The 21904-nt window shown below is 43.0% G+C and overlaps 2 protein-coding genes across 3 annotated transcripts in view; both read left to right on the top strand.

Moving 5' to 3' along the window:
- LOC115150394 (trichohyalin) overlaps window positions 1–3924 on the top strand; it is a 28154-nt gene extending 24230 nt beyond the window's left edge. For both annotated transcript variants that reach the window (XM_029693643.1, XM_029693644.1), the window contains 4 exons: window positions 1385–1518; window positions 2111–2325; window positions 2565–2654; window positions 3106–3924. In XM_029693643.1, coding sequence (XP_029549503.1) covers window positions 1385–1518; window positions 2111–2325; window positions 2565–2640 — 425 coding nt within the window. In that variant the 3' untranslated portion in view covers window positions 2641–2654; window positions 3106–3924. The remainder of the gene's footprint in view (window positions 1–1384; window positions 1519–2110; window positions 2326–2564; window positions 2655–3105) is intronic.
- Window positions 3925–6533: 2609 nt separating this feature from the next.
- On the top strand, window positions 6534–11764 carry LOC115150393 (beta-crystallin B3). Its single transcript, XM_029693642.1, has 6 exons — window positions 6534–8234; window positions 9177–9258; window positions 9661–9779; window positions 10065–10197; window positions 11035–11177; window positions 11331–11764. The coding sequence occupies exons 2-6, from the start codon at window positions 9184–9186 to the stop codon at window positions 11563–11565; spliced, it is 705 nt and encodes a 234-aa protein (XP_029549502.1). The 5' UTR covers window positions 6534–8234; window positions 9177–9183; the 3' UTR covers window positions 11566–11764.
- Window positions 11765–21904: the final 10140 nt, after the last annotated feature.

Below are 21904 nucleotides of genomic sequence, written 5' to 3'. Positions count from 1 at the left end.
ATAAGTGGCTCAGGTAGTGCAGCTCATCCAGGATGGCACATCAATGCGAGCTGTGGCAAGAAGGTTTGCTGTGTCTGTCAGCGTAGTGTCCAGAGCATGGAGGCGCTACCAAGAGACAGGCCAGTACATCAGGAGACGTGGAGGAGGCCGTAGGAGGGCAACAACCCAGCAGCAGGACCGCTACCTCCGCCTTTGTACAAGGAGGAGCAGGAGGAGCACTGCCAGAGCCCGACAAAATGACCTCCAGCAGGCCACAAATGTGCATGTGTCTGCTCAAATGGTCAGAAACAGACTCCATGAGGGTGGTATGAGGGCCCGACGTCCACAGGTGGGGGTTGTGCTTACAGCCCAACACCGTGCAGGACGTTTGGCATTTGCCAGAGAACACCAAGATTGGCAAATTCGCCACTGGCGCCCTGTGCTCTTCACAGATGAAAGCAGGTTCACACTGAGCACATGTGACAGTCTGGAGACGCCGTGGAGAACGTTCTGCTGTCTGCAACATCCTCCAGCATGACCGGTTTGGCGGTGGGTCAGTCATGGTGTGGGGTGGCATTTCTTTGGGGGGCCGCACAGCCCTCTATGTGCTCGCCAGAGGTAGCCTGACTGCCATTAGGTACCGAGATGAGATCCTCAGACCCCTTGTGAGACCATATGCTGGTGCGGTTGGCCCTGGGTTCCTCCTAATGCAAGACAATGCTAGACCTCATGTGGCTGGAGTGTGTCAGCAGTTCCTGCAAGAGGAAGGCATTGATGCTATGGACTGGCCCACCCGTTCCCCAGACCTGAATCCAATTGAGCACATCTGGGACATCATGTCTCGCTCCATCCACCAACGCCACGTTGCACCACAGACTGTCCAGGATTTGGCGGATGCTTTAGTCCAGGTCTGGGAGGAGATCCCTCAGGAGACCATCCGCCACCTCATCAGGAGCATGCCCAGGCATTGTAGGGAGGTCATACAGGTACGTGGAGGCCACCCACACTACTGAGCCTCATTTTGACTTGTTTTAAGGACATTACATCAAAGTTGGATCAGCCTGTAGTGTGGTTTTCCACTTTAATTTTGAGTGTGACTCCAAATCCAGACCTCCATGGGTTGATACATTGGATTTCCATTGATTATTTTTGTGTGATTTTGTTGTCAGCACATTCAACTATGTAAAGAAAAAAGTATTTAATCATATTATTTCATTCATTCAGATCTAGGATGTGTTATTTTAGTTTTCCCTTTCTTTTTTTGAGCAGTGTATATTTCTTACACCAATCTCATCTTTTCAGATACACACAAGTGGCTAGAAGGTAGGGGTTTAGGATTATTACAACCATCCCTCATGTAAGGTAATTCACACAAGGCCAACCATCTGTTTTACCCCTTTTGCAGATAAGCTAGACTCTCTGATACGGGGGGTTTGTGAGTCTGATGAGGAGCAGCCCAGAGGGAGGGAGGTTTGTTCACAACCTTCCCAGCCCCAGAGAATAGCCCTCTTCTCTGGAATGGACCCGTCTGCCCTCAAGGTACATGCTCTCAGCACCCCTATTTTACAACCTGAAACACTGTGTGCTTCCCAAATGCCACCCTTTTCCCTGTGCAGGGCCCACGGGGCTTTGGTATAAAAAGTAGTGCACTATATACGGAAGGGGTATTCAAATCCTACACTGGAGGTCCGAAGTACTGCTGGTTTTCTGCTCTACCTTATAATGAATTGCACCCACCTGGTGTCCCATGTCTAACTCAGTCCCTGATAAAAAGGGAAAAATAAAAAAGCAGTGGAACTAGCTTTGAGGTCAAGATTAGAATTTGAGGGATATAGGGAATAGGGTGCAATTGGAGACGTAACCTAATGCTGACATTCAATCAAACCTGCACTGCTGGACATCTGCACTGTATGTGGAAAAACAACACATTTCCATAAAAGTGCATTTTGGGTGATAAACAAAACAAGTGTGATTGTTATTTCTTACAGCAGGAATCAGGACAACATTCATTTAGAAAGATTTTTCACAGTGCAGGACCAATGTGATTTTGCTTAGTAAGGGTTTTCCTGTACTATCAAAAATGTCTATATATGACTTGTTCATATCTTAAATGTATCACTGTCTCTCCTAGGCCCAACTGAAGAAGCGAGAAGGTGGTGGTGGTGGAGGAGGTGGTGGTGGAGGAGGAGGAGGTGGTAGAGCCGGTGGAGGTGAAGGAGTAGACACAGACCGTCCGACGGACAGACTTGCCCCGTCCTCCTCTCAGCTCCCCCGCTCTCCAAGACGTTCCTCCTTCCTCCCCAGGGGGTCACGAGTGCTGCCCCCTGTAGGTAACAAAGGTGCAGGGTAAGTTTACTCCCAACATGCTGCTCTTATCTTACTAGCATAAAACCACAAGTGATTTTTGTAGTTTTAAAATGTTATTCAACATGAAGCAACAAAATGTGAATAAGAAAAAAAAAGAACAATATGATATAACAACAAGCAATGCAGATGACATAGCTAGCTGGCAACATTAGTTAGCTATTAGCTACAGTAGTTATCTGCAAGGCAAACCGTTTGATCTTTGTTTGTGTGACCCTCAGGGGAGACAAGTCTCCTTCATGGCTGCGAGAACTCAAGTCTAAGAAGCGCTCGAGTCAATACAACAGTGAGGCCTAGCTGAGCAGAGCAGGGTGAGGGGGATGGGCCCAATTTTACACTTAATATTACAAATCAAAATCCATCTGATCACATTCCCCTTCTATCCACACCTTAAAGTGATAGTTAACTCTAAAGAAAGTTAATGTTTGTTAAAGTGATGCTCCAGAACTTTTGTATAATTTCAGCCAGTAGTTTTGAAAGTGCTGCTCACTTTGGTGTACCATGTCATCCAGTTGTGTACTACGTCATCTATGTTGTATGATATGTTGTCCTGCTAAAAAAACGTTGCAATATGTATGACATGTTAAGAATCCAATTCATAAAATATGTTACGAATTTGTTGTGCATAAGATCGCAGACTACATCTTTAAATTTGCAGATTGACAATGTCAAACACACTTTGATTTTGGAGAGAAATATCACATTAAAATATGCCCCCTATCTGTGTCATGTAAATTATATTTTATTTCTGTTTACCTCTAGGAGATACCATTGACAAGGAGATCATTCAACTGCTACTGCAGTTGTTGCTGACAAACACAGCTGTGGGCTGGACTCCAATCATGTACCTTTTCAAAAACACACTTTTTTTATAGATGAACTATGCAAGACAATGGAGAAGCATTGGATACTTCCCTGCGTTGTGACCATCTTTTTCCACTTTCCTATTTGACAAAGGAACTATGAGCATGTAGATACTTTATTTGCAACACACACACACAGACACATACACAGATCATTCGAGGAGTGGACTCAAAATGCCCTTTTCTGTTAATTTGCAACATTTGCCGCTTATCCCAGGCCACTGTATTTTCTAGACTGTATCGCTCCATTCATCCATACTTGCATTCCAGATTCGCTTGACGTAATTACCATGTGTGTTTAGGTCATGCACACAAATAGCCACAATACCATGATGTTCAAAAACCTACTTGATTTGTACATGTTTTGCCACCTAGCCATGAACTCTCTTTCTTTCTCGAATAATCTCTTGTTTTGAACTAACCCATCTGTTTCTCTGCTCTTATGTTATGCACTCACTCGCTGCTCGGATGAGCTGCTCTTGATAAAGGCATCTGCTAGATAAATTGAAATGATCTCTACTCTATCCAAACAGGAAAAGGAGTATCTCTGTCTGGAGGTTTTTGAATAACTTCCTTAAAACCTTTACTGAATGTCTCAATATTTAAAAAAATATATTTTCCAATAGTTTCGTTCTTAATAGAACCATAATTGTTTTGGTTCCGTTCCACTGTTCTGACCAGCAAAATAAAGTTCTGAACCGGTTCAAACCCCAAAAAAGTACCAGTTAATATAATTATTTTCTGTTCTTTTTTTAAACCTACTGTATGAAATTGTCTTCTTTTTTTAAAATCTTTTTTTTTTTTTTTACATTTAGCTCGACATTAAATTACTTCACCAATCTGTGCATACAGAGCAGCTTGCTATGGAGCTGGCAACCTATAGTTGTTTACATGTGTGATGGAAAGAGTGTAGGGCAGAGAGATGCGACTGAAATTTTGCGGGTGGGGAGATAACAAGAGGGTGGAGGAGGCTTGTCTTGAAGCGCTGGGCATCTTGTTATGACATACATTATCTGAATTAAGCCCACAGAATTATACCTACGGAGTAGCGGCTTCTATGGAGGAACTTTGAATCTCTTTGAACTTCAGGTAGTTGTCTTAAATACGGCCTCTGCAGAAGTCAGGGCATTCATACCTCTTGCGCTTCGCAGAACAGTGCAGAGCTGTTGTGAAGGAAGCAGTGAGTTTGTGTTTATACAGGACCTCACGCCCCCACCTACTGTCAACCAATCATGTTAATGCGGAGCTATACGGAGCCCTCCACATTGTTACAAAATTTGGGAGGTGCACAGTGATGCGGTACAGAGCTTGATTTGGCCTCTGCATGTCTCCGGAAGCTCTGCATTGCCCACACCCTCCATACGGAGCCTCCGACCACATTTTTGGATCAAGCATAAATTGTCTTTTAGTAGGCTACATGCTTCAGAGGGAGGTAGCCTACACACGCTGGCAAGCAGACACTGGAAGAAATCTCTGAGTGACAGAGGGAGGGCTTTGTATAGGCACTTTACTGCATTTTTTTGTGGGACTGGTAAAAAAAAATGCCCAGAATGTAAAATAACATTACTAACAATATTCCCATGCTTTTAAAATAACAGTTCAGCTTACTTTTATTTACTCCAAGCAAAGATGGGACTCATGAAAATGTATTTTATTAGGCATTAATCAAGCAAAAACTTTTTAAAAAATTATTGTGACAAGCCATCAATGAGATTGAAACCTATAATCTTCTGTTAGTCCACTGCGCCACCAGGATGGAGCTAGCATGACATGTTTTTTACGCATACAAAGTTGTTCATTTTAGTCTATTCAAACAGACCCCATTTCAAAGGAAACAAGCACTCATTAAGATCAGGTGTGGCCAATTAGTGGGCACAGTCAACACACTTAACAAGATAGAGGATGGAGAGTTTTGTTAAAGCTGAGAACAGAATGTATGTTTTTAAAACAATTATATGAAAGTTTTCTTGTGGTTTTTATGGAAAGTTTACTTAACATTCTAGGAACAATTTGAGAACATGGCTTTAAATAGAAACCTGTAGGAAATGTTATGCTGAAGTACTGAAATTCCCACAGAAGAACATTGTTAATGTTTTCTTAAATATTTGACAACATTCCCAAATGTCAAACCAGTTGGAGAACATTCCAACAAAAAAAATAGTAAATCAAATGTAACAATGTTTGACATTTTAGGATACATTCTGTTAAAGTAATAAAATAGCAAGAAAAATGTTTTTTTTTTTGTCAAGTTCCTTAAATGTGCTGAATTTTTTTCACAGCTAAGCAACTATCCTGCATCATTCCCAGAAAGTTGTGGGAAGGTTGTATGCAAAATAACCATAGGACAACCATGCTCTCACCAACCTTAAAGACCCGCTAGCACATTTGGTTCCATGGAAGTTGAGGGAATGTATGTTTTTGGCTTCCCATCTGTTCTGGGAACAAAACCATAAGTTTCCTGACTGGTAAAACTAAAAGTTTTTAAACATTCTGAAAACGGAAGTAAAAAGGTTGTCTGTTCTGGGAACGTTAATTTTTAGGGTGCATGGAGGTTCTGAGAACATTCTACTATGGTTTCCTGAAAGTTTTCCTGGGAGGTTTTATGAACGTTCTGAGAACAGAAATTATAGGTTATTTGAAGGGAATTCAATTACGTTTTGAGAATGTTCTCTAAATGTTGTAAATGTTTTGAATGAAATGTAAAGGTTATTTGGAGGTTTTTCTTTAAATGTTCCAATAAGACTTAGTAACACTGCTAGCTCAGTTTGGGTTTACTGTCTTGAACTCCAAGCAAAGATGCCTAAGCATTAATCATGCAAACACATTCCTATTTTATTGTGGCACGGCACCAGTAAGATTCAAACCTATGATCTTCTGTTCACTATTCATGGAATTAGTCCAGTGAGCCACCAGCATGGAGCTAGCATTCCATGTTTTTTTTAAAACCGAAACAAAGCTGTTCATTTTAGTCTATTCAAAACACACCCCATTTCAATGGAAACAAGCACTCATTAAGATCAGGTGTGGCCAACACAGGTGGGATCAGGTGCAGCCAACACACCTGAACATGCTTAACAAGACAGAGGCTAGAGAGTGTTTTGTTGTTAGAAAGTTCTTTGAATGTTACTAATGTTTTCTTGAGGTTTTTATGAAAAGATTTCTTCATGTTCTGAGAACATGACTTTAAATAGAATCATGAGGAAACATGCAGAAAACGTTATGCTGAAGTACTGAAATTCCCACAGAAAAACGTTGTTTCTTAACGTTCTCTGAACATTCTGAGAACATGACTTTAAAAAGAACCATGAGGAAACCTGTATGAAACGTTATGCTGAAGTACTGAAATTCCCCCGAAGAACATTGTTTCTTAACGTTTTCTGAACTATTTGAGAACATTCTCAATGTGAAATCAGTTCGAGAACGCTCCAAAGAACATTTAAATTTTTTTTAATGAAATGCAACCATGATTGAACTTTTAGGAAACGTTCTGTTAAAGTAATGAAATACCAAAGTTGTGGGAAGCTTGTATGCAAAAATAACCATAGGACAACCACGCTCTTACCAAGCTCTAAGAAACATATAGTTCTCAGAATGTTATGCACTAGCAAAGGATCACTAACCCTGTCTCAAAGGATCACTAACCCTGTCTCAAAGGATCCCTATCCCTGTCTCAAAGGATCCCTATCCCTGTCTCAAAGGATCACTATCCCTGTCTCAAAGGATCACTAACCCTGTCTCAAAGGATCCCTATCCCTGTCTCAAAGGATCACTATCCCTGTCTCAAAGGATCCCTATCCCTGTCTCAAAGGATCACTATCCCTGTCTCAAAGGATCACTAACCCTGTCTCAAAGATGTCAATTCTCTCAAAAATGTTCTATGGAATCGTTTGTTTCTTTAATGCTATGTTTATTAAATTCACTGGAATAATAGACAACACACAAAAAATACACACACTCAGAGATACAAATATGGTTGGCCCATATACAGTAAGAAACATTATTTTGAGTGGCACCATAGAATGTTTCTGACACCTACACCTACCGGTCTACATTGGCTGTGTGCAAAGCGTGTGATAGGAGCATGTTGGTTGCATGTACCAGGTGTCAATAGACAACATCCCTACTGCATTGCAAGGAAGGGCTTCTCCAGATTCCCCCTGGAAAGTGAGCTTCTAAAAATGTCCAGTGCACCAAGGGAGGTGTGTAAGAAGATTTGCATGTTGTTTGCATTGCTGTTTGCATGGCAAAGACCAATGTTTGACTTGGATCCTGCTAAATATAGAACTGAACCATGTACTGACACCTAGTGCATAGGACAGGGTGGTGTTAAGAGTAGGTAAACAGTGTCACACACAGATTAGAGAAAGAGGTGAATAGAGAGATGCAAGGAGAGAAAAAGGGTAAGAGGTCAAACAAGGAGGAAAGAAACTTAAAGGATTAAGCAAGGTCTGAAAATACGAGAGGGTGATGAAAAGGATGAAAGGAGAGAAGTAAAGGAAATGCACTACGGGAGAGTGAACGTGGGAGAAGATGAAGGAGAGTAAATAGAACAATAGAAAGGAGAAAGAGAGGGAGAGATGGCGGGGTAGTGGACAGGCAGACGGATGGAAAGCTGGACAGACAGACAGATGGGCAGCTAGGTGTGGCCAATAGTGCTGAGTGGGGTTGATCTCTCTCAATCCTCTTGGCTCGCTGTCTGTGTGTGCCCACCATCGGGCCACTGGCAGGGTGGCAGCATGAGCGTGGTCGGCCCGGGTGGCAGCCCTATTGAGGGGCAGTGTGATGGACACAATGCAAGCGACAGACTTGCTGCATCAACAGCATCCCCGATTCCTGTTTTTTTTTTGCTGCAGTGTGCCATTTCTAAACCATAAATACCCCCCCCGGCCCCTAGTGCCTGCTCGCCAGGCCTCCACACTCACACGCCATCATACAGAGAGAGAAAGAGAGAAATAAAGAAAAGAAAGAACAAGGAAAAACGAAGAGAGAGTGCCTCGTACGTGGTGCAGTGAAGCACAAGCCATCCAGGTAAAAACAGATCCCTCTCTTTCCTCTCTGTCTGTCGTCTTGTGCTGCCAACAACTCTTATTGTTTTCAATTATCCCTATTTATTGCTCTCCATAACCCTGTGTGCACTGTTGCTTTACCTGGAATTGAATATGTGTGAATGTATCAAATGCAATAGTGGAAAAGAATATGTAATATAGTGAGCTCCAAACGAATTGGGACAGTGACACATTTTGGGAGTTTGGCTCTGTACTCCAGCACTTTGGAAATTTAAATTATACAATGACTATGAGGCTAAATTGCAGACTGTCAGCTTTAATTGTTGGGTATTTTCATCTATATCGGGTGAACCGTTTAGAAATTACAGCACATTTTGTGAATAGTCCCCCCCAAAAAACTAAAATATTGGGACAAATTCACCTATGTGTATTAAAGTATTAAAAAGTGAAATACTTGGTTCAATATTCATAGCACGCAATAAATGTGAATAAACATTTGTTGGATACATTTTCTGTTTGTTTTGGTTGTGTTTCAGATGATTTTGTGCCCAATAGAAATGAATGGTAAATAATGTATTGTGTCATTTTGGAGTCACTTTTATTGAAATTAGAATAGAATATCTTTCTTAACGCTTCAACATTAATGTGGATGCTACCATGATTATGGATAATCCTGAAGTGTTTAGAAACAGATTCTATAGTTATTTACAATAAAAGTGACACCAAAATGAAAATACATTATTAGAGTATTCGTGCATGCAAAAACTACAGTATTTGATTGCACTCGAATGCCAAACGTGGTACTGGACAATGCCAGAGGCTTGCTGATCTTATTGGCCAGACTTAAAGTGACCACGGCACAGACCACCTCTGAGTTAGCTGTTATAGTCCCTGTTGGAGGGAGGGTGCTATGCTGCCATTGTGTTAAGTGACTGACTGTGTTTGGGAATGTTTTGGAATGCAGAGGTAAAATGTCAGAGCAGCAGGGTGCACCGGAGCAGCTAGCAGCTGGGAAGAGCCAAGGAGGGGCAGGAGCCACCTATAAGGTGGGTGTAGGGTGAACATGCAAGGTGGGTGTTAGGCAGAAGCTAATCCTAGAACTGCAACTTTGGGGAAACTTCCCCCCCAGAGCTACAAGGTCACTGGACGTTTTAAAAATATAAGTATATCCTAGTCTTCCCAGGGTTCCACTTTTATGAAGGGTCACTGATACTATTTATTTACAATGAAATAAACAAGTACAGAACAATTACACTGCACTATACAGCACATTGTTAAATTAGAACTGTGCAACTTGTAGGCCTAGGCAGTTTGTGCTAATGTTAAAGTTGTTGTTGTAAAAAGGGCTTTATAAATACATTTGATTGATTGATTGTTTATCTTATTTTACACTATGTATTATTACTTACTTAACTCTGACCTGTGCCTCTCCCTGGCTTGCCTTGCAGGTGGTGGTGTTTGAGTTTGAGAATTTCCGTGGGAAGAAGGTGGAGCTGTCTGCAGAGTGTAATGATGTGATTGAGAAGGAATGTGAGAAGGTGGGATCTGTCATTGTGGAATCTGGACCGTAAGTGTCAATGATTTTGATTTCCTACATTTCCCATGATGCCTCATTCTTAGCCACTTACTGTGTACCTGTCTCTTCACTACTCCCAGCCTCTTATGACACTGACTGCCCTTATTTAATTCAACCTCAGTCTCTAGATAATTAATTACATTCCTATTCAAATACATACAGTATATACATTTCGATCACATTTACAGTTTTGATCAATTACCTTTCATTTACTATCTCACAGCTACCATTTATGTACAAACAATTGGTCAAGTGTAATTACGTTTGTGTTCTCAGCTGGGTGGCGTTTGAGTGCCAGGCATTTGGTGGGGAACAGTTTGTCCTGGAGAAGGGCGAGTATCCTCGTTGGAGCACCTGGACCAACAGCCAGACTAACAACTGCCTGCTGTCCTTGAGGCCACTCCAAGTGGTCAGTATGTCCCTGGAATTAGAATTACAATCAGAATCAACTTTATTCACAAAGTATATTTACATGTTTCAGGAATTTGACCTGGTGAAACGCTGTACAATAAACGGAATATACAGAGAGAATATAGACCAAATAATTTACACATAATCTACATACAGTATATAAGGATGTTAGCCTACTGACCTTAGCAACCCACAGTGGACAGGCATCCAGCTGTCATAAGATAAGACTGTCAAGCTATATATAGTCTCTCTAGACAGACGGTTTGCGTCTGGCAATGTATCAATGCTCCAGCTAAAATGTCTGTACAAGTTGGACATCAGTTGGGACAGAGACACGGGTGAATTTAGTGATTTGGAGGCCCCAGGCAGAGGCGCATTTTTAGCCCTGCCTACCGATACGTGTGATTTATTGGGAGAGTTGTCTGTAAAAAATGTTTTTTAAAGTTATAAGTTACTTTTGAAATGTCAGACAAAAGCCAACAAAGCCAACATCCTCCCCAGACCTGTTACCTATAGGCTTATATTGCTCCAAGGTTGGCGATATCTGAGACCAGTCAAGCTAAAGGGTATAGACCAAAAAGTTATTCTGTCTATAAATAGCGAACTTATTTCTAAGTAGGGTTGTCAACTCTCCCAGTTTGGCCTAAAGTCTCCCGGAACTGGCCTTTACCTACTGGTGGACGGTAATGTTGAAGGACTTGTATAATCTTGCATAATAAGCTTGCAAGTTTGGTTCAATCTACAGTAGCTACTATCTCTCAAACTAAACACCAACTAAATAGCAGTGTGGAAAACAAAGCATAACCACAACTTGTTCTGATCTGTGTTTCTTCAGGACAGTGCAGATCACAAGCTCCACCTGTTTGACAAACCAGGTTACGCAGGGAGGAAGATGGAGATTGTGGACGACGACATCCCCAGCCTGTGGGTCCATGGATTCCAGGACTGTGTGGCCAGTGTAAAGGCTCTGAATGGAACGTAAGTTCAACACCTCTACATATAATTGAGGTCAGGAATACAGTATCTCTCTACAGCTAGGTTACTGCAAGGTTATCTATCATGCAAGTGTGTTTTTTTGTGTTCCATAAATGTGATTATGACTGTATGTTCCTCTTCCCCTATCCTCCCTAGGTGGGTGGGCTACATGTTCCCAGGCTACAGGGGCCGCCAGTATGTCTTTGAGCTTGGAGACTACAAGCACTGGAACGACTGGGGAGCCACGGCTCCTCAGATCCAGTCCGTCCGACGAGTGCGCGACATGCAGTGGCACAAAAGGGGCTGCTTCACCGCCCCTGCCCCGCCCCCTGCCCCCACTCCTGCACCCAACCCCACACCCCCACCCCCTGCCACCGCTGGCACCAGCTGAAAGACAGTGGCTGTGGCCCCAGGCTCCCTAAGAAGCCAACCCCGGGCTCCCCAACCATCCAGGGCTCCACTGAGCCTCTCCTCATCACAGAGGGCCACCAAGAAACGACGAACTCGGAAGTGAAGTGACCATCACTGACTTACCTATGTGTCTGGAGTGGAAATAATAAAGGCTTTGACCCTGATTTGGTTTGATCCAACTGGATGAGAGTGTGTTGTTTTTGTCTAACAGGCCCTCTTATTGAGATGCTCTGAAAACTTCTCTGAGGTTGTTAGAATAATATTATTTAGTGTGCCAACGCCATACAATAGCAGAAATGTTCTTTTTTACAATATACTGTATCCCCATTATTAGAATGGATGTAGGGTAAAACACTGACCAGCAGATGGCAATATGAAACCAGAAGACATCAATCTGCATGGAAAATTGAGACGAGTGTCGAGGAGAGGTCAAAGACTAATTAAAACAATCGTGTTTATCACCATTTAAAAAAGTATACACTTTCACCCAACAAACTTCAGGTAGACTATGAGACATTCCATTGTGAGGAGGGGTTAGGGCAGGGATGGGCAACTACAGTCAGAGAGGAAGAGACCAAACTCGGCGGAAATTCTGTCTCCATCCATCATGTGGTGTTTTTTTAGGAATTCTTGTATGGAGGTCAATGAGTGTCGAATTTGGTCCCCAAAAAAATGAATGTCTTATTTTCTACTTGAGGTTTATTTAATCTAATATACGTTTTATGTAATGCTTAAGTTGTTAAAAGTGTACTGATATAAGTAGGACGTGAGATCCCAGCAACTTTGAGAAAAAATATTTATATCGGAGTTGTCTCGAGATGGCTATGCATATTCATGGCATGAGGCTGGTAGCGTAGCGTCTCTCCCCATTGAATACAGGCGGTTGACGCCAACAACCCTCATTGAATATTCAAATAAGGATTACAATAATGAGATGTATCCACCAGTCCAAAAAAAGGATAGGCGGGAGCTAGACAGCCAGCCGTGCCGCTTTGTGGACAACGACTCCTATTGTTAGATCGGAGAGACATGTATCTTGTCAGTATATCCATAATCTTTGCTAGAGTCCTTGGGGCCCAGAGTGGTGTCACACTTTCCACCCTATCCCTAGCAAACACAGCTGATGAAACTAATTGCATTCTAAACTGAAGATCATGATTAGTTGATTATTGGAGTCAGCTGTGTTAGATGGGGGAAAAGTGTGACACCAAACAGGCCCCAGAGGCCGGGGTGTTTCTAGGATTTGAAGACATTGGGAGCTTAGCACAAAGCCAGTAGGGGGGTCTGGAGTCAAAGGAATTTTAACAGCTAAATTCATAAGTTTGGTGCACTTTGAGATGAACATTGAGAGATTAGCTCTTTTTCAGGTAACTTGCACTTTCCCACCTGCCACAGCAGACACTGACAGTAGTCAATTACAGTAGCAACTGTGGGTCTCTCTACCCTGGAACACATACATCTACAGTGTATTGCCAAAAACCTCCAGACCACTCAACAACTTAAAACATAGACTCTGACATGTCCAATGAGACAAACTGATTATAGAATCTAAAGGTTGTTCACACTGCAGGCCTTAATGCTCAAATCAGTTTTGGTCTACAGACTGTCCAAACAGCAAGTTACAAGTGACCAAATTGGATGTGTGTGTACAGACAGCAGTCATTTGCAGACATGGCTACGCTAGTTGTCATAGTAATGACGGGTGTGTGCGCAGTGGTGTAGGCTGATTGGTGGCGGCGCTCGTGCTTCCTATCACTCAGAAGTTATGTAGCAAGCTAAGGTGACAACATTGCCTGCCATGGATGTTTCCCAGTTGCTTTGAATGTTCATGGAAAATCATGGTGTAAGAACACTTAAAGCCTCAAAGGATAAGATGATCCAACTTCCAAAACAAATAATTTTTTGCTAGCCACAGCAGTCAACTAGCTAGCTAGGTAGCTGTCTAGCTTTCTCGCACATTCACTTAACAATTAACAAGCTAGTTAGCTCCCACATGTTCTTGTTAAACTATCAACAGTGTAACTAGCAAGCAACGAGATATGCCAAATCACAGTCTAAAAACCACTTGAGGGCAAATAAATCAGATTTGACCATTCAGACACAAGTCACATGCCCAGGAATCAGATTTGTACAAAGGTGGTATGAAATGTGGCTTCAAATATCAGATTCCATGTGGTTTTGGGCTGTTCAGACTGCAGGAAGAAGAACAGATTTGAATTGGATCTGCAAATACATAGGATTTGAGTCACTTCAAACTGCCAATGGGAACACGGCTTAACAGTCCCGAACTCACTCACTCTCTCTCTCGCACTATGCAATAATTGGAATCCATAGAGCAGCTTTAAGTGACAGTCAACTGTGTGCTCACCCATCTGCCTCTCTCCATTGCTTTCTCTGTGTTGTCTGTTGTGGTCTCTCTTGTCTGTCCTCTTCTGTTGCTGTCTCTTAGTCTTCTATGTTGATGTCTCTTGTCTATCCTCCATGTCCTGATTGTAAAAAGTGTAAAAGTAAACAACTGTTTTAATAGTAATTTTACAGGCTTTTTCACCTCACCTACAAATTCTTTGTAAACCTTTTTTTACTTTTTAACTGTCTCTATGTCACCTGTTATAATTTGTGTAAATAAATACAACTAGACTATAGAGCAGCTTGAAGTGATAGTCTACTGTGTGCTCAATCCCTTTCTGTTCTCTCTCCATCTACCCTCTGTCACTTTCTGTGTCTTGTCTGTTGCTGTCTGTGTCTTGTCTGTTGCCATCTCAGGATTTTGTTACTGTCTCCTTTGTCTATCCTCTTCTGTTATGGCCTGTTATGTTCTTTTGGTGTCTCTCTCCATCATACCCTATTCTTCTGTTGTTGTCTCTGTGTCTCGTCTGGTGTCGCCATCATATCCAATTCTTCTGCTGCTGTTTCTGTATCTTGTCTGCTGTATCTCTCTCCATCACCTATCATTCTGTTGCTGTCTCTGTATCTTGTCTGGTGTGTCTCTCTCCATCACCTATTCTTTTGTTGCTGTCTCTGTCTCTTGTCTGGTGTGTCTCTCTCCATCACCTATCATTCTGTTGCTGTCTCTGTGTCTCGTCTGGTGTGGCTCTCCATTATATTCTATTCTTCTGTTGCTGGGTGTGTCTTATCTGGTGTGTCTCTTTGCAATCTAAAACGGTCAAGGGGATACTGGGTTAACTTAACTTGTTTTGGGCCGGTGTAGTGACGACCCGTCATTCAGGGCAGGTGGGGCAGAGCTTAACAACAAACGTTTTGTTTTTATTGTTGCCTGTTTTGCATGTTATTTTGGCATTAATACATTTCATATATCAGTTTGCGAACAATAAAACATGGTCTTTTTTTTTTTTGTTTTCTTGAGTAAGGCAGTTCCAAAATGTAGGTGTTTCAGCCTAGCTCAGTGTTTTCTGTGGTGGTGGTGCAGCCAGTAGAAAATACGGAGTGTAGGGGTTGGTAATGTTCTCTAGTTGTGCCGTGATTGGCTCAGTGTTCTGTCACTCATGGAGACACTACGTCAGCGCAAAATCTATGGGGAGAGCTCGAAAATTCAAGCCCCTTGGGTTCTGCCCTAGAGTTACATTAGAAGTACCCATCCAAGAAGGCTCGAGGTCATTGGCCACAGATAAACTGATGTCAAATCACGTTATTTCTACAGTAGCTTTGATTGGACTTATGTCTACATCATACTTTCAAAATCTTAGGTAGCAAGCTAGCAGTCATCATCATGAACCAAGTTGACAATCTACTGGCAAATCCTTTTCATATGAAGCAAAATTCTGAGAAATTATAGATAAATTGTATTGGAGTGCATCGGCCATTGGAAATAAACATCACACAACAAGTTGGAAATCGCAAATTCAACAATGAGTGGTTTGGAAGGAATCAGTGGCTAACTGCAAGCATTGCAAAGCAATCACTAGCCTGCTATTTAGTGGAGTGGATGTGTGGTCCAAGTCTGGGCTAAGGGTCTATTTTCCAAGCTTAAAAGGATAAACATTCAACATTGGCCATGCTGTCAATCCAGCATGACTTCTGCTGCTTTCAAAGTAACTGAAAACTCTGAAATCTGAACTCAGAACTCGGAAATCTCAGACTTCAGTGAGTTCAAGACAACTGGGAACTCTGGGGGGGAAAAAACAAGTTCCGATTGGGAAAATACATTTTGAAAGGTCATCCAACTCGGAAATCCAAGTGAGGAACTCTGGCCTCTTTCTAGAGCTCCAACCTGAAGATCACTAATGTCATGATTTGACCTTGTTTTTTTCAGAGTTCCCAGTTGTCGTGAAAGCACCATAAATCCAGAAAATGCCAGACTATGATGACAAAGTTTGAAAACAAAATTTGCCCACAAAGGACCACCGCTCCACCTTCCTGTTCAAGTGAGCACAACAAGGTGAGTCCAAAAATGTATTGTATGCTGCTTCATAAATTATCTAATATTCCAGGGAGATATGTATAGTGTAGCTAAGAAAGTAATACTAAGTGTATGTTGTGTAGTAAGCTGTTAGTAGTCCATGTGCCTCACCTTAATAATTTGGTCTGTTTTGCCCTCATAACTTAGCCTACTGTTCTTACTTGGTGGTGCACATGAAGCCTATAGTCTGTTTTAGAGAAATGTCATCATCGAATATTGTAAGAGCTTTCGTTGTCTGCATATATGCACCCTTTATTTATCCTACGGTTCTGACTTGGTGTACAGGGAGAATACTTTAAGAACAGCCCATGTTCTGAATTCTGTCGCTGTACATTTCAAAAGTGCTGAACAAACAGTTATATTGACTACATCCGTCCTAGCTTGCTCATTGTCTTAATCGAAATTACGGATTGCCTCTTATCGTCCCCTTATGCCATAGTTTGTCCACCTCAATTGTCAGTAGAAACCATATTTGTTTAAGCTATGTTTTTAAAAAAGGCAGTAAATGAGGCTCAATTAACAGTTTTTCTGCCAGACAAGGCTCTGCTGATAGCCAGGTATAACAGTGGTAAGGTGTTGGGACTGCTGTTGGGACAGCTTTATGTAGGCCCTAACAGTTTGTGGTCACCGTTTGTCACCGTTATAGTCCAATTAATGTATTGTTTAGTGTTGTGTTGTTGCTTTGCTGGCATGCATCAAACCAAAACAAATGTTTTCCCACCAGGATTTACTTGCTAAAATCACCACTGGGCCTGCCCCTGGCTGCTGCTGTTCTAAGTGCTCCCCTGGCCTGCTGTTGTCATCTGTCCTCGTCCTTGGCTCATCTGCAAGGTACAGTTGAGGTGCAACATGTCATTAGTTTGTTTTAAAGGGTGACTGCACTTCCTGATTTGGCCTCGTCTTTTTATTTGGTTCATTAAGAAATGCTAGCGCCATGACTGAATTCAAATGTGAGTTGGTTTCAGGTTGTGGTTTGATGTGGGTGTCTCGTGTGTGTTCGCAGGTGGGAAGAGTTAGCCAAATTATTTCAACAATTAGCGTCATCCGGCTGGTGTGTGACCTGACGGACTCTGGATGGCCTATTGCTGGAGCTAGTTAGGGATAACAAACTATATAATGTAAATTAAACAATATTTTCATGTTGCACACATTTTAGTAAACATTAAATGCTTTCACTATTTGTGTATGAATTTCTACAGTTTATAGTTGGTTTGAAGTCATTGAAATTTGGAGATATTGGAATTTTAACGTATTGTCCCATCTACATTGTATAATTTACAGATGGTCCCTAACGAGTCCTATAGGGATATCCAAAGTCAAACCAAATTTACCACATGCATTATGATCGGGTAGCTTATAGCTGCACTTCGAATTTATGAAAACTTGTGTGCTGCCAGCTGTGGCCAGAATTGAAACAAACCCAACCTTAATTTACGTTGTGATGCAGTCTAGTCCACAAGTCTCACAAAACTCAGTTTTGGACGAGACTGACCTTATGACCCCAAAAATATTTTTTTTTACCCCTTATGGTACATTTTCACAGTAGAATAAATGCTTCTGACTCATATCAATGCCACAAAGGCTATTTTCTAAATGAGAAGTTGTTTTTTAGGGGCAGTTGCTTTTTAAAGTTACTGTATACTGACACGACCAGGGCAACTGGTAACTGTAAAGAAAAAATCAAGTGTCCACATAACAGAGCAACATAACTCCAAATATGACAGATAAGAAGCTACATAACCCCTAGTCTATAAGAATATAAAGAGACATGAGCCAAAACATTTTACCTGTATAATGGAATAAGAACACATTAACCAGGTTTCATCCAACCTTTTTATGCGAGAAAAGTACAAATGTCCCGACAGGGCTGATGGTAACAGCAAATTTGTCAGTAAAGTGTCCAAAGGTCGACAAATCAAAATACGCTAGACAATTACTGTCAACTTTGTGTCTGTAAAATGTATTATGCGAGAAAAAGTGCTGGAAATGCTTTTATATGCAAATATTAATATTTGGGAACCTCTCCAGGTTCCCTTGGAGAGTTCATCAATGAGCTTGACGCCTTGATAAGTTCCTTTCCTGAGGATGGCTCACCTCTCACAGTTCTGGGTGACTTTAACCTCCCCACGTCTACCTTCGACTCATTCCTCTCTGCCTCCTTCTTTCCACTCCTCTCCTCTTTTGACCTCACCCTCTCACCTTCCCCCCCTACTCACAAGGCAGGCAATACGCTTGACCTCATCTTTACTAGATGCTGTTCTTCCACTAATCTCATTGCAACTCCCCTCCAAGTCTCCGACCACTACCTTGTATCCTTTTCCCTCTCGCTCTCATCAAAAACTTCTCACTCTGCCCCTACTCGGATGGTATTGCGCCGTCCCAACCTTCGCTCTCTCTCTCCCGCTACTCTCTCCTCTTCCATCCTATCATCTCTTCCCTCTGCTCAAACCTTCTCCAACCTATCTCCTGATTCTGCCTCCTCAACCCTCCTCTCCTCCCTCTCTGCATCCTTTGATTTTCTCTGTCCCCTATCCTCCAGGCCGGCTCGGTCCTACCCTCCTGCTCCGTGGCTCGACGACTCACTGCGAGCTCACAGAACAGGGCTCCGGGCAGCCGAGCGGAAATGGAGGAAAACTCGCCTCCCTGCGGACCTGGCATCCTTTCACTCCCTCCTCTCTACATTTTCCTCTTCTGTCTCTGCTGCTAAAGCCACTTTCTACCACTCTAAATTCCAAGCATCTGCCTCTAACCCTAGGAAGCTTTTTGCTACCTTCTCCTCCCTCCTGAATCCTCCTCCCCCTCCCCCCCCTCCCTCACTGCGGATGACTTCGTCAACCATTTTGAAAAGAAGGTTGACGACATCCGATCCTCGTTTGCTAAGTCAAGCGACACCGCTGGTCCTGCTCACACTGCCCTACCCTGTGCTTTGACCTCTTTCTCCCCTCTCTCTCCAGATGAAATCTCGCGTCTTGTGACGGCCGGCCGCCCAACAACCTGCCCACTTGACCCTATCCCCTCCTCTCTTCTCCAGACCATTTCCGGAGACCTTCTCACCTTGCTCATCAACTCATCCTTGACCGCTGGCTACGTCCCTTCCATCTTCAAGAGAGCGAGAGTTGCACCCCTTCTGAAAAAACCTACACTCGATCCCTCCGATGTCAACAACTACAGACCAGTATCCCTTCTTTCTTTTCTCTCCAAAACTCTTGAACGTGCCGTCCTTGGCCAGCTCTCCTGCTATCTCTCTCAGAACGACCTTCTTGATCCTAATCAGTCAGGTTTCAAGACTGGGCATTCAACTGAGACTGCTCTTCTCTGTGTCACGGAGGCTCTCCGCACTGCTAAAGCTAACTCTCTCTCCTCTGCTCTCATCCTTCTAGACCTATCTGCTGCCTTTGATACTGTGAACCATCAGATCCTCCTCTCCACCCTCTCCGAGCTGGGCATCTCCGGCGCGGCCCACGCTTGGATTGCGTCCTACCTGACAGGTCGCTCCTACCAGGTGGCGTGGCGAGAATCTGTCTCCGCACCATGTGCTCTCACCACTGGTGTCCCCCAGGGCTCTGTTCTAGGCCCTCTCCTATTCTCGCTATACACCAAGTCACTTGGCTCTGTCATATCCTCACACGGTCTCTCCTATCATTGCTATGCAGACGACACACAATTAATCTTCTCCTTTCCCCCTTCTGACAACCAGGTGGCGAATCGCATCTCTGCATGTCTGGCAGACATATCAGTGTGGATGACGGATCACCACCTCAAGCTGAACCTCGGCAAGACGGAGCTGCTCTTCCTCCCGGGGAAGGACTGCCCGTTCCATGATCTCGCCATCACGGTTGACAACTCCCTTGTGTCCTCCTCCCAGAGTGCTAAGAACCTTGGCGTGATCCTGGACAACACCCTGTCGTTCTCCACTAACATCAAGGCGGTGACCCGATCCTGTAGGTTCATGCTCTACAACATTCGCAGAGTACGACCCTGCCTCACACAGGAAGCGGCGCAGGTCCTAATCCAGGCACTTGTCATCTCCCGTCTGGATTACTGCAACTCGCTGTTGGCTGGGCTCCCTGCCTGTGCCATCAAACCCCTACAACTCATCCAGAACGCCGCAGCCCGTCTGGTGTTCAACCTTCCCAAGTTCTCTCACGTCACCCCGCTCCTCCGCTCTCTCCACTGGCTTCCAGTTGAAGCTCGCATCCGCTACAAGACCATGGTGCTTGCCTACGGAGCTGTGAGGGGACCGGCACCTCCGTACCTTCAGGCTCTGATCAGGCCCTACACCCAAACAAGGGCACTGCGTTCATCCACCTCTGGCCTGCTCGCCTCCCTACCTCTGAGGAAGCACAGTTCCCGCTCAGCCCAGTCAAAACTGTTCGCTGCTCTGGCACCCCAATGGTGGAACAAGCTCCCTCACGATGCCAGGACAGCGGAGTCAATCACCACCTTCCGGAGACACCTGAAACCCCACCTCTTTAAGGAATACCTGGGATAGGATAAAGTAATCCTTCTAACCACCCCCCTTTAAAAGATTTAGATGCACTATTGTAAAGTGGTTGTTCTACTGGATATTATAGGTGAATGCACCAATTTGTAAGTCGCTCTGGATAAGAGCGTCTGCTAAATGACTTAAATGTAAATGTAATAACCATCATAATGAAGTAAACTTGGAGTCACTCAATATGTTCTGTGGTCCTCCCACTACGACTCGGGAAAGCATGCCGTTTATTAGGCTACAGATTAAATAAGTTATGGGCTTGATGAGTTTGATGCTCCTTTCCAGTGAATATTGAGGGTCTCATTCTGTTGACATGATGATCCATGCTTGGCTGCCGTTGGAGAAATTAAAATGATTTTGCTCTTTTGTCCATAATAACCTCATAATTTAGCCTATACCCGCACTGTATCTGCAAGCTGTTGGCTAGAGAGCACATGCCAATACCAGACTTGGCACAGTCGCTATATAAACGCACCACTTTTTTGTTCGAAAACCATCAGTAGAGTTGAAAATGAATTTAAACGCAAAGTTATTTTTATGTGCACTACATCATCACCCACAGCATTTTATCCACAACAAATCAATTTGATGGAAGCACATCTCTGCTGGGAAAATGTGCATATTGATTTTATGCTGATTTTAGAATATTTGCATGAAAATCTGTTGCCAATGGTATTTTGGTATTTTATTAGGATCCCCATTAGCTGTTGCAAAAGCAGCAGCTACTCTTCCTGGGGTCCACACAAAATATGAAACATAATACAGAACAGTAGACAAGAACAGCTTAAGGACAGAACTACATACATTTTTTACAAGGCACACGGAGCCTACATATCAATGCATACACACAAACTATCTAGGTCAAATAGGGGAGAGGCGTTGTGCCGCGAGGTGTTGCTTTATCTGTTTTTTAAAACCAGGTTTGCTGTTTATTTGAGCAATATGAGATGGAAGTTCCATGCAATAAGGGCTCTATATAATACTGTACGTTTTCTTGAATTTGTTCTAGATTTGGGGACTATGAAAAGACGTCTGGTGGCATGTCTGGTGGGATAAATGTGTGTGTAAGTTGACTATGCAAACAATTTGGGATTTTCCCACATGGGATGGAAACCTAGCTTCTAATTCATTTCATTTTGACAGTTCTACCAGCTAATGTGTGATTTTTAGATTACATAACATTTGAGGACACAATTTAAGGGCCTATGTACAGGTAACTGACAATAATGGCAATAACACTTGAGTAGATGACAATAACACTTGAGTAGATGAGGGATACAAAGTATATTAAAAGAGGTGCTTCCACACAGCTGTGGCTTCTGAGTTAATAAAGCAAGTAACATCCCATCATGCTAAGGGTCATGCATAAAAATGCCCAGGTACCCATTATTTTGGTTACCATGGCTA

The sequence above is a fragment of the Salmo trutta genome, chromosome 16 (genome assembly GCF_901001165.1).
Source record: "Salmo trutta chromosome 16, fSalTru1.1, whole genome shotgun sequence".
In the NCBI taxonomy this organism is placed as follows: domain Eukaryota; kingdom Metazoa; phylum Chordata; class Actinopteri; order Salmoniformes; family Salmonidae; genus Salmo; species Salmo trutta.
Note: the sequence above shows the minus strand (reverse complement) of the source record. Positions and strands in the feature narration are given on the sequence as shown.

Bases quoted from the DNA above. Each gene is read 5' to 3' on its own strand.
- LOC115150393 (XM_029693642.1), top strand. From the start codon at position 9,184: ATGTCAGAGCAGCAGGGTGCACCGGAGCAGCTAGCAGCTGGGAAGAGC. The intron at 10,198-11,034 runs GTCAGTATGTCC...GTGTTTCTTCAG, and splicing joins CCTTGAGGCCACTCCAAGTG to GACAGTGCAGATCACAAGCT. The intron at 11,178-11,330 runs GTAAGTTCAACA...TATCCTCCCTAG, and splicing joins GTAAAGGCTCTGAATGGAAC to GTGGGTGGGCTACATGTTCC.